The sequence below is a fragment of the Microtus ochrogaster genome, linkage group LG1 (assembly GCF_000317375.1).
Source record: "Microtus ochrogaster isolate Prairie Vole_2 linkage group LG1, MicOch1.0, whole genome shotgun sequence".
NCBI classification, from domain to species: Eukaryota; Metazoa; Chordata; class Mammalia; order Rodentia; family Cricetidae; genus Microtus; species Microtus ochrogaster.
The window spans coordinates 49,108,209-49,120,176 of record NC_022027.1 but is presented as its reverse complement, the minus strand read 5'-3'; the positions used below and the strand labels follow the sequence as shown (position 1 = coordinate 49,120,176).

General features: G+C 40.0%; 1 protein-coding gene across 1 annotated transcript in view; it reads right to left on the bottom strand.

Annotated features, from left to right (window-relative positions):
- The window catches only part of Cfap299 (cilia and flagella associated protein 299), a 495,087-nt gene that overhangs the window by 2,598 nt on the left and 480,521 nt on the right, over positions 1 to 11,968 (bottom strand). The window contains exon 5 of the mRNA XM_005359531.2: positions 10,217 to 10,346. Coding sequence (XP_005359588.1) covers positions 10,217 to 10,346 — 130 coding nt within the window. The remainder of the gene's footprint in view (positions 1 to 10,216; positions 10,347 to 11,968) is intronic.

The window sequence follows — 11,968 nt, the reverse complement described above, 5'->3', positions numbered from 1 at the left end:
TTTCTCTGGCACTCTGATCTTTATCCAATATCTAAACGACTTCTGACAACACTGTTTACTATTATTATTGCTATTATTGTTATTATTATTATCATTATTAATTGTATCATTACAAATTGGATCCTAAGTAGAGAGAAAAACAAAACCTTCATGAACAAAACCTTCAGGAGATCTTGAAACTATATTTAAAATTTCCCTGGAGCACCCTGGGAAAAACCCACCCAAAGATTTAGTCTTTTATTTTGAAAAATGCTGTTAAGAACAAACTCCTACCGGAGGGCTCGTCCAACCAGAAGAGGTGCTCTTCCCTAGCCCTACCCTGTCCTGGCAAATTTGTACAGTATGATGCTGCTGGGGTAAATCTTTGAGAACATCCAAGTGTTTGCGGGGAATCTCTACAGCTTTCTCACGACTCTCATTACTTTATCTGTTTTGATCCGCAGGGAAAACACTGATCGCAGCTCTGGTGATAACAACGCTCCCACCCCCGGGGTTTGCCTGTATTTAATACAGCTCTCCTGGCACCTGCCCAATAATGTTGGGCAATAACAGCATCACGTTATCAGTCATAATTTGATCTATTGTTTAAAACACAAGGCGGTTGAAGCCTTGGTGCAGGCATCATATTTCCTTACTTAATACTCTTGGCGTTAACAATTACGTGTCAAGATATCAAAACTTCTTGCTTAATAAAATTATTTTCATTCAGGTTTTGAATCAGATATACCCCGTGTAGAATTTTTTTTGAAATAAAATTTCTCATCCCAGGCTACTTACCTTGTAAAAGTGCTAGTCCTAAATTAACCACAATCATTTCTCGTCCCATCATCTGCAGTATTGTCTTTGATGCTTCCCTGAGATCTTTTCAGCAAGGAAGATGATTCTCAGAAACTCATGGAAAGGCATTATCCCTAGTGCCTTCTGCATGGGCACTGAAAAGCTGAGCTGATGTGGGCTAGATAGTGGAGACAGCTCAAAAACAGACTAAGAACTCCAGAAGTCTTTCTGTCTAAGGGAAGAGTGGCAGGTGGTGGCCAATGCAGACCCAGCACAGGGGAATGAACAAACTAGTGTGGGAAATCTTGCACAGTTTACCTGCAATATTGTTGATGCCACCAAGCAAGCTATAAGCATGTTGCTCACAAACCCCATTCAAATGCTTGGTCTACTGAAAGAGCCAGAGATAACACTGGCAGCATGGTTCAGGAAGCTGTTTCAAAATGGCATGGCTTTTTTCTGCTATTGCTGAATCAGGAAAACCTCTCTTAAAGGAGCTGTAGAACTCTGTCAGCAAGAAAAGCCCATTATGAAAAAAAAAATGTGGCTAAACTTTGTCTCTTAGTGTGTATAATTCCTTTGTAAGCCCTTTCAGGTTTTAAGGGGATTTTAGCTGGCCATGTGGTGTCAATCTGTTGTAATAGGGCTGCTTGTTCATCCCGGCCTCTCATTCCTCAAATAATCACCTGGAAACTCTATTAATTAAATCACTGCTTTGTCCATTATCACTAGCTTTTTATTGGCTAACTCTTACATATTAATTTAATCCATTTCTATTAATCTGTGTATCGCCACATGGCTGTTGTTTACCGGCTAAAGTTCTGGTGTCTCTCTCTGATGGGGCTACATGACTTCTCTCTGGCTCTACCTCCTTTCTTTCAGCATTCAGTTTAGTTTTCCTTGCCTATCTAAGTTCTATCAACAGGCCATGGCAGTTTCTTTAGTCACCAATGGTATTCACAGCATGTAGAGGGGAATCCCACATCACCCTTTAATCACAGGGGCCACTGCAGAAGAGGGGTTAGGAAGATTTCAAGACAAGAATGAAGAAAAAGAAAATAGAATTGAAATGCTATCTTTTCAGCATGGCATAAGCATGGATTATGATTTCACATCAGCTGTGGTTGCCCATAGTCGGCCTATACAATACTGGGCCTGTCAGCATGTTATCATGGATCAGGAAGCCCTTCTCCTTCCTGCTGAACTTTTGGCTACTGATGGATTCTGGGATAAAGTTGCTCCTTCACTGAGTTTACCAGGCTCCAATGGATAGTGCCTAACCCATAATCACATAGATAATCCAAGTCAAAATCTCTACAAAACTGAAACTAAATAGAACAACAAAAATATCAACAACAACAATAAAATAGTCATGCTTGTGGAAAGAGAGCTTTAGGAAGGAGGAGGATTAACAGGGGTGGAAGGGAAATTAAAGAGTATCAGTTTCAGGCATCAGAATGCACACCCTTAATACCTTAGTGAAAATGTTAAAGTTGTTAATATTTAAATATAAGTTATTTTCTTAAACTCAAAAGAAGTTATTTTAAAAAAGAAATCAGATCTTTTTGAGTACAGAAGAAATGCTTATTGTGTTCAACTCAGTTTTCTTCTTGGTACAAAACTAACTCTGGACTCTTCCTCCTGCTCCTAGAATGTGATAGTGTACTTTGTGAAAAGGGAGTAAGTAATGGAAGTAAAGCTGCTTTCCCAGATCTCTGCCCACTGCTTCCCTGGGTCCTACTGGTTCTACTATCCTTGGGCATCATGTGCGATAACGCCACTTTTGTAATGAGAAAGACAGCTAGAAACTTTTCTGACTTCTTATTGGGCTATGCACACTGAATATCATTAATGACATTCCACCTGGATAGTACAAAGTTATCATTCTTATTATTATTACCAAAAATTGAGAGCTATGCAATAATTTAACATAATAGATTTGAATTTTTCTTTTCCCTAGTTTGCCTTTCTTGTGTTATACTTCACATATGAGTTCATGAGTTCATGTCTTGGACACCTAACAACTTGTGCTTATCTCTAGGGCTTGTACAATAAATACTGCATATAGAATTAAAATCACTTTTCCAGGTCAAGAGGAGGACATGGCACTTAAGTTTTAGGAGTTTTAATTCATAAAAGCCAAGATCTATTATGTAATTTTTAATGGATTCCTTAAGGCCATTGATTTTAGTAGTAGTTAGTTGAGTAAATACTAATTTATATGTGGTGGACTTTCAGTTCAGATATACCAGGTGATTGCCCAAGGGAGAAAATGTTTAAAAGCTACTTAGTATGTGGCTGTTTTAGGGCTATAATCAACCAAATATTCAGTAATTTAGGCAGCAAACCCAGAAAGTTGGCAACACCTCAGGTTCACGTAATAACTGTGACTGGGCCATAGTTAAAAAGCAGTGTTTAACAGGCGGCCTCTTGAGGAAAAGCCAAAGGCCCAAGGACGGAGCTGCTGGTTTGATGAGCGTCCCTTGCTCGCCTGGCCCAGGCTGAGCCAGCGTTGCAGTGGAGTTCGAGGAGAAATTCTTGAAGACTGAAGAAATTGTGGTGCCATTTAATCTTCTCCTGTTCCGCATCTTGCTGTTGGTTCTTGTTTTTAGTGATCAGAAGGAAATGCACCTGGCTCTTGTAAAAAGACAGATTGTCCAACTGAGGATGTTCCCCAGGGGATTAAAGCTCCAAGAAACTCAACTAGAACCATCTGCCTAGAGGGTGTAGGAATGCCATGGGCTTCCATCTAGGAAGCGGCAGTTTCAAGCCAGTGAAGGGCTGTGATTTTAAGTCTCGGTGCCAAGGGAAATTAGTCAATGAATTCAGAGGCTGGAGGCAGAGTGATGAAGGCAATTAACACCTTTCTTACTAATGGCAAAAAGCACTTGGGTGGTAGTTTCTGGAACTCAGGAGAGAGACATAAGCACTGATAAAATTGTCATCTAAATTAAATTTAAAAAGTCAGCAAAAAAAACTAAGGACAGGTGCTTTTGTTTGACACATTTATTTAATGTAAAAACTTATTTATCTAGTGTTCTGTTGCTCACAGAAAAGACTTTTACTATATATATTAATATATGCTAAAATACATAATATTTTATGTATATTATATAAAAACATCTAGACAACTATCTAAAAATAATAAAATGGTTGCCAGGCTCTTTCACTCATGCACCTGCCCATAGTCACTGCCCTGGATACCTAGGGTCAGTATTTCGATGCTCAGCTAAGAATGCTCAGAATTAATGTACCCCACAAGGGGAGAGCGACAAGCCATGCCAACACTTGTGGTAGTTTTCAGTTACAGATTTTAGCTTTACATACTTCTAGTGCTTGAGAGCCTAAAGAATTTCCAAGTTAACCTCAAAAGTTTCTGAGGTTATTTTTGGCCCCATTCTTCATTTCTTTAGCAAATATTAAATATTCTGTGTATTCACTCTACAGATGTCATTGAGCACCACATATGGCCATAATGGCTAGCACCGGCAATGCAAAGGTAAAAACAGCCCGAAAACGTTCCTACTTTGCTCTTTACTGTTTATGATTCGTAAGTTTTGTTCCATGTGATCCGCTGGGCAGATGGACGTCATAGAGGGATTCCTGAGAATAAAGGAATAAAGGCTACCTTACAGCTCTTTCACCTCTCCCATAATGGCCCAAGCGAATAAGGAGAAACTCGCGATTTCCCAGCCAGAAACATCACGACGTTTATTTCTGGGAGGGTTTTCCAGGAGTCTTGGAACCTGGACTGCACTTTTTGTCTCTTCGTATAATTTTAAGAATTAAACTGTGAACTAAGACGCTTTAAATCAAGACTTTTGACTTAAAATCAGTTCCAGGGGAAGGAATGTGGTTCCCTTATGCCCAGACAGCGAAACAACAGCTAGGGAGAAGTTATTGTGGAAGGCAGTTCCTTGTTAGGGGTACACAGTTGGGATCAGTCTTCGGAGGAGGAGCCCTGACACGAAAGAAACCAGATATTCATCCTGCTAAAGCAATGCACCATGTGTATCTCATGTGCAACGATCCCCAAATGGGTGACCGTGTAACACCACGCATGCTTACTTTCACCAGAGCCTTACACTGAACAGAACCCACAGGCCTGAGTTCTTTCAGTACGACGGTTGCATTGATTATTTTGCTATCAGCCACTTTGTGATCAGCTATAACCAAATTAGACTCTAGCACACGATTTTTTTTTTGGAGGACTGGGTGAGGTGAGAGCTTCTGAAAACTTCCTTAGGGATATACACATTCTCGAAGTTGTGTCTGTGTTGAAGATTAGGCTAGTTGGAGAACCGAAGGCAACAACCCACAGTCTGCTCCCCAAATAGAACCACACCTCAGAGCCTCTTTGCTCTTCATGTGTTTTCACCGCATGCTGACCTGCTGTGACTTTCCTCCCATGCTGCTCTGGTCTATGCCCTCTATCCACCCGAAGCAGGGTTTCAATCCTGTTATTTCCTTGCACAAGCCTTGCCCTGTTTCTTCATTTCCTAGCAAGAGCAGAGCAAGGTGCTCATCAGTCCTCCGTACTCAAGCCGTGCTCTATCGGCACTGGATCCGCCTAGGTGAAGCAGTAGCACATCCAACTATTAATTTCCTTGGTCTGTCTTCCCCCCTCCCACTGGGCAACTCTAATCTCTAACCATCCTACCAGTCTGCTGCCAGCTTCAGGCCCAAGATGGAAGGCTCTCCCTTCTTTCTCTGAACTATAAAGTTGGTAGCTCAGTCTGTGAGTTAAGTCTTTCTTGCTACTGACTGGGTGTGTTCACAGGCTTGTTTCCTCCAAATAAAATAAAAGACAAGACAACAGAGACTAAAAACATCCACAAACAGCCAGAGGACAAAGGTTGAGATCTTTCTCATCTTTCTCTCCCCCTTAGTGCCTCATAATTATTGAATTTTGAGTGTCATTGATCACGTCTCCTGTTAATCATGCCATCTTAAACATGCACGCAAGCTATCTGAGTGTGCTCAGAAATCAAAACTACATTCTAACTTGATATTCTCATGGAGAACACCTGAAATTATATAGTTCTTTGACTTCGGGGGAAAAAAAAGAACCTCAAAGTATAGATGGAAATAAACATTTCCCCACACATCCTCTCTGATGAGAACTCTTGAAGTGATTTTTGACTGGCGGAATTGGTGCCTGTACTGGTTTAAACTGTCTCTGCTACATCCAGCATCTGCAACGTAGGTCACCGGATGTCTTATACCACTTTATCAGGCTCTTCTTCTGAAAGGCATCATTCATTTATTCAGCGAATACTTAATGAATACTTTGTGTATGTGCGCTGTGCATGGCTGTACATGCTCATCTATGTGTGTGTGGAGAGCTGAGAGGATGCTATCACATGACTGTCTTCCTCATTTCTTCTACATCGTGTTGTTTTGAGCCAGGATCTCTCCTTGAACCTGCATCTTGGGAACTCAGACTAGCTAGCCAGAGAGATCATCCCAAGCTCTGGAATTACAGACTGGCACAGCTGTTCCCGCCTCTTTCTGTAGGTGCCAGGGATCTGAACCGGGGTCTTCATGTTTTCACGACAAGCATTTTACTGGTTGAGCTGTCTCCCCAGCCCCTAATTAAAAAGTTTTTGAAGTGATGGCCTCTCATGAGCCACTTCCGTTTCTGTGACAGGGCAGAGCATGTGTTTGTGGGGAACTAGTGTGACGAAGAAATCCCCCCATCCCTCTTATAACTCTCTAACCTCGTCTGCCTTATCTCCTTGGTGGAACATTCTTGCTTTTGTGCACCCTGTCTTGCTAAGACTCTAAAGCAAACTGTCTTGTGCTAGTAGCTTTTAAAAGTAAAAGAAAAAAAAAATACCTCCTCCCCGTCTCATTTGTTCAGATAATGCAGAGGACTGAGAGCAAAGAGCTTCCACTCAGCCCCTCTAAGATAACACACTGGAAACATTTTGGTGGGTGTGAATCACTCAGACAAGCATTCTTCACTCAAAAATAGAAACTTGTCTTATTTGTTCCAGATGTTATACAGCTGCAGGGAGGTTAAAGCCAGTGGTCTTGTTTTCAGTGCAACCAAACTCTTAACTGCATTTGGAATTTCCTAACCCATGAACTCATATTACTTGTTCTAAGACCTGCACATTTTTCCTTTTCTGACTGCTTCCATTCACAAACAACTGTTTCGTGGGAACGAAGCTTCAGAATTAATGAGGCTACATCTGTTGTGCAAAGGAAACACATCCTGTTTACCACTGTTTCTACCTTTTCTTGATCGTGACTTCTTTAATTTGAGGCATCAAGTGTTTTGGAAGTGTCTGAAGGAAAAAGGAGGGATGAGCCCTGTCCTCACAGGGCTTCGCAGCCCCTGACCTGTCCGAATTACAGGATGTTCATTTTTAAGAAATTGAAAGTAAAATTATTATGAGAAATACTAAATATAGAAATACGATTCCTATAATTTGTAGTTATTAAAACATGTACTTTATCATAGTTCTTTGTTCCCTGAAAGTGTTATGTTGGGGACTCGTGAAATACAAAATACTGGGGCCCTTGTAATGGTGAATACCAATTGTGTAAGGGACACAAATGCTAATTTAATGCCTAGACTATAAAAATTCAAATCTGAGTTATTCTATTTATGCTTGGGAAGAGAGTAACCAGACCTCTTAGGTTACCGCTTTTCCAGGACAAAGGTTCCTGTATTGTGGGACATTGGCAAGCATGGAATCATGAAGTTCATTCTTCTTGGGCTCAGCCGAGCCCGAGTCTGAGCATTAAGCTGGTGTATTTCAGAGATTTAAGAGATCAGAGTAAAACAAATCGAACAACAAACACAAACCCTTCACTTCTGTCTCTGTCAACAGACAGGAAGATGACGGGAGTCTATCAAGGCAATGTGGTTGAGTGAGTAGTGGCCTACCAATTTGTCTCTTGATGTTGAGGCCAGGGTTTCTTTCTAGAAAGTCTGACATTAATTTCATCTTTCTGGAGATCAAAAAGATAAGATTAATCACAGTTCAAACTTTCAAAATTAAGAGATTATTCAGGCATCGACAGATGTCTCCATGACTCATTCTTGACTCTCACTAATTATGAATTGTTCTTTCTCCAAGATTTAGAAACCTTTTCCTACAAATTAATTTTTTTTCTAAAAAATTGAGGAACTGTTTCATGCATTGTTGATGAAGCTTGTGAGACCTAATGAGTGATTTTTCAAATGGGGAAATTTTGTAAAGTATGTTCAGGTAATTGTATGCATCAATTCCTAAGGGCCCATAAAAACTCCTTTCATGACATATATCCTTAAAGTATACCAATAACCTGAACAGATCCCCAGTATAGATCAAATAGGTTAAATATTATATTGTTCAAAGTTATTTGAACACCTTTTCCACCAAACCATAATGTTGTTGTTAATAATTTGAGGTTTTCCTTAAATATACAGCTTAACTTCCAGAAGAAATCCCTCCGTGAGTGCTTCCTATTCAGCTTTCTGTACGAACATCATCTACTTCCATCCTGACGTTGTACACCGGAGGTGCTGCTAGAGGGAAGGCCTTTTACCGAACTCATTCTTCTCAGAGATTCCTCATAAATGTGGCCCCACAGAGTTTTCATTTCCTCATTTGTGATAAAGAAAGGAGTAGCATTTCCTCTACAGGACATAGCACTGGATAAAAGCTCCTTAGCTATGCATTCAATGTCTCCTTTCCTAGTCCCAGAAACCATGTTTCCAGTTAGGTGCATGGGGACCTAAAAGAAACAAAACACTGCCAAGACTTTCAGACCACATCCAGCTACACATGAGCCATGGAGCACAAGAGAACATACATGCAGAAACTTTTGGGAAATTTTTTTCAAAGGCAGCAAGATCACAACTTTTGTATGTTTTCATGCCTCTCTAGTGGTCTGTTTTGCCTTTGCCTGGAGACCATCTGGGCTCCAGGATAGCTCACACTCAAGGTCCAACCTTGGGTACTACTGTCTAGATTAACAGACTGAAGAAAAACAGCTTCTATTCAGCTGGATCTGCTCTTCCATATGAATGTGAACACAACCAATGCTATTTCTTGCACAGTTTCATTCAGTCATTCTTTGGACCCTTAGCTACTGAGCACTTTGTATATGACAGAATCTGTATTAAGGGAACGTGAAATAAGTTTTTGACTTTATATCTCTAAAACTTTTAGAAAAAGATTTAAAACCCAATAGCCTATGCTTAGCCTTTGGTACAGCTTTGCCTCTATCACATGGATATCACACAATTCTTATGTTTCGCATTCTGGAATATTGTTTCCTTTGTCTTTGGATTTTAGACTGTCATAGGAATGACCAACACCAACAACAAACCCAAGTAAAAAACAAAGGCAAAAAGTTATTAATGAGTTAATAAACACTCAAACAACCCCAGCGTATAACAATGTTACTCAAAGGTTTAACTTTTATCCCTAAATATACAAGTGATGATCAAAATTCTTAAAGCCGTTTTAACTTTTGAAAATATGTAAGATGTAAATATTTGCCTTTGATGAAATTCAAAGTACCAAAGGACATGTCTTTAAAATATTTTAATGAAACATTTTCTAAAGTAACACTTAGAAGTACAGTAACAGGTGCATTTGTTTGTCAATTTTTGTCTAGCATTTGACAGGGTCTCTCTGGCCAAGGCTGCTCTAGAAATCACCATGTACCTCAAGCTGACCTTATTTCACAGCAATCCTCTGCCTGAGTCTCCAAGTTGCTGAGATTATCGCTAAACACCATAATGCCAGGTTTAGTCCATTACCACCATGGTGGGGCATGGCAGCCTGCAGGCAGGCATGGTGTGGGAAAGGTAGCTGAGTTCTATAGCTTGTCCAGGCAACAAGAAGTGATCTGGGACATTGGGTGTGGCTTGAGCATATATGAAACCCCAAAACTCACCTCCACAGTGACACACTTCCTCCAACAAAGTCACACCTCCTAATATTGCCATTCCCTTTGGGGGGCATTTTCTTTAAAAGCACCACATGGGTATAAAAACAAGGTTAAGAATCTCCCTCTACTAATGCTTCCAATGAAAAGACTAGTCCCTAATGATCACAGTGAACAGATTATCCAATCTCTCTAATCTAACTATGCTTAGTAGGGATTGAAGTAGAAGTTCTACTTCATTCCCACATAAACTCTTTCTTCTCATAATATACCAAACAAACTTTGGAGGAATGCCTCCCTCTGTCTCTCCCTCCCTCTCTCTCCCATCCTCCCTCTCTTCTTCTTTCTTCCCTCCCCCTATTCTCTTTCTCTTCTCTCCTTGTCTCTTCTTTCTTTTGAATGCTCATGTTTCAAAGAAATTATCCACCTCTAAGATACAAAACAAACATTCAAAACTCCCAAGCCATAAGGGTGTCAGACATTTAAAATTTTTTTTGACTAAGTAGAAACACAACACATTTTGAAGAAACAGATAAATTACAATTACCTTTGGGTCAACGTTGAGGATTTTCCTGTCTCTTTTATATTTAAAAAGTAAGCCTTCAGGGTTGTCAGCCATCACTTGGTAATTGGGACTTGAATTGCAAACAGCAATATGGCTGTCCCAGTTGTAAAAGCTGTAAAAGTAAATATTTATAAAGAATTAGGATGTCTAACACATTAAAACGATACACACTTCAGAATGTGTTTGGGGCAGTTCATCCTCTAGAATAACCATGGCGAACACATCTGAGGTTTGAATTCTAGCTGAAATATTATGAGATGTTATTCTCAATCATTTAGGTACATACTTATAATGATTTTACATGATTTCCTGGTTTGGACACTGTAAGACATAGGACTTATTCTAGTATTACATTCACAGGAAGTCACGGAGAAAATTGATGCAATTTAAGATTATTTGTTCCATGGTAGACTCTTCAGGGTATAAAAAGACTGTTTAGTGGGAAGAAGGGCAGACAAAGTCACCTCTTTCCATTCAAAACAAGTTCACATTGACTTATTTTTTCCAGGGTTTCTGTTTCAATTCATTTCCCAGGGAGTGGAGGAACTGTACGTTTCATTTGTTATCATAGGACAGACATGTTTTCTGTATTCAAGAGGATATCCATGTGAAGATGTTCTCATCTCAAATGACAGGAGGCTAGACAAGGTGACCAGCATGGTCAAGGTCTTCCAAGTCATATAGATAACATTCCCGGTCAAACTTGTGTGTTTCAAAGCATACATATGCTCTTTCAACTGTTTAACTATTCTATCATTTTACTTTCAAAAACAGTGTACAAAGGACTTCTAGCTTTTTCGACTTCTTGCTTTTGCTTGACAATACTGAATACAATACTGCCCTTTGAACTGAAAGAATCTTCAGTACATTTTCTTTAATGTGTGTTGTTCTTATCAAGACATTTTCAATGTTATGCTTGCTTTTAAAATTACAAAGATCAAGGTAAGTATATGTTGGAGACTGTGGACCCCCGGAACTTGAATTTTCTATGACCCCCTTGTCTGCTGGGGTAAACAACTTGTTATGCTTGCAGCTGCTCTGAGCAAATTAATTTGTTTTCCTGTATTTGCAGCTGCTCAGAGCATGAGACAGGGGAATGGTTTCTGGTGGCTGCAGCTGAAGGATTCCCAGAGCTAGGGTGTGGCCATTGGTCAGGGAAGGCACTATATAAGGACGAGTGTTCTCTCTCTCTCTCTCTCTCTCTCTCTCTCACACACACACACACACACACACACACACACTTTTTTAAGTTTAAAGGAAGCTTTCTGAGCATGAGTAGAGTTTATCATCTACTGAGTTTCACCAGAAGACAACGTCATAAGCAAGCTGACTTTTCCCTGAAGTCATTTCAAATAACCCCCCACCCCGCCCCCGACCCATGGCAGGACGTTTGTATGGAAACGTATGCATGGATGTGTTTGTATGTTTGGATGTGTTTTCTAAGAACAAAGCTAGGAAGACCACACCACATGGAGGATCTTTGTGGTAGTTGGGTTTGTTTGGTTTTGAGAGAATTCTGCTGCCACCTACAGAGCGCTAGGACTATAGGGGTGTGTCACCAAACTGGCTTCTGTCCTCTTTTAATCTTCTAATATTTTCTGGCATCTCTCCTTATAATTTCTGCTCCAATGCATATTGCTACTCGTTGATTTAATGAGATTTGGGGAAGAAAAAGAGATAACTTCATGCCTTCAATCATCCATGCTTAGCTAAAAATTCCAAGTTATCTTTTTT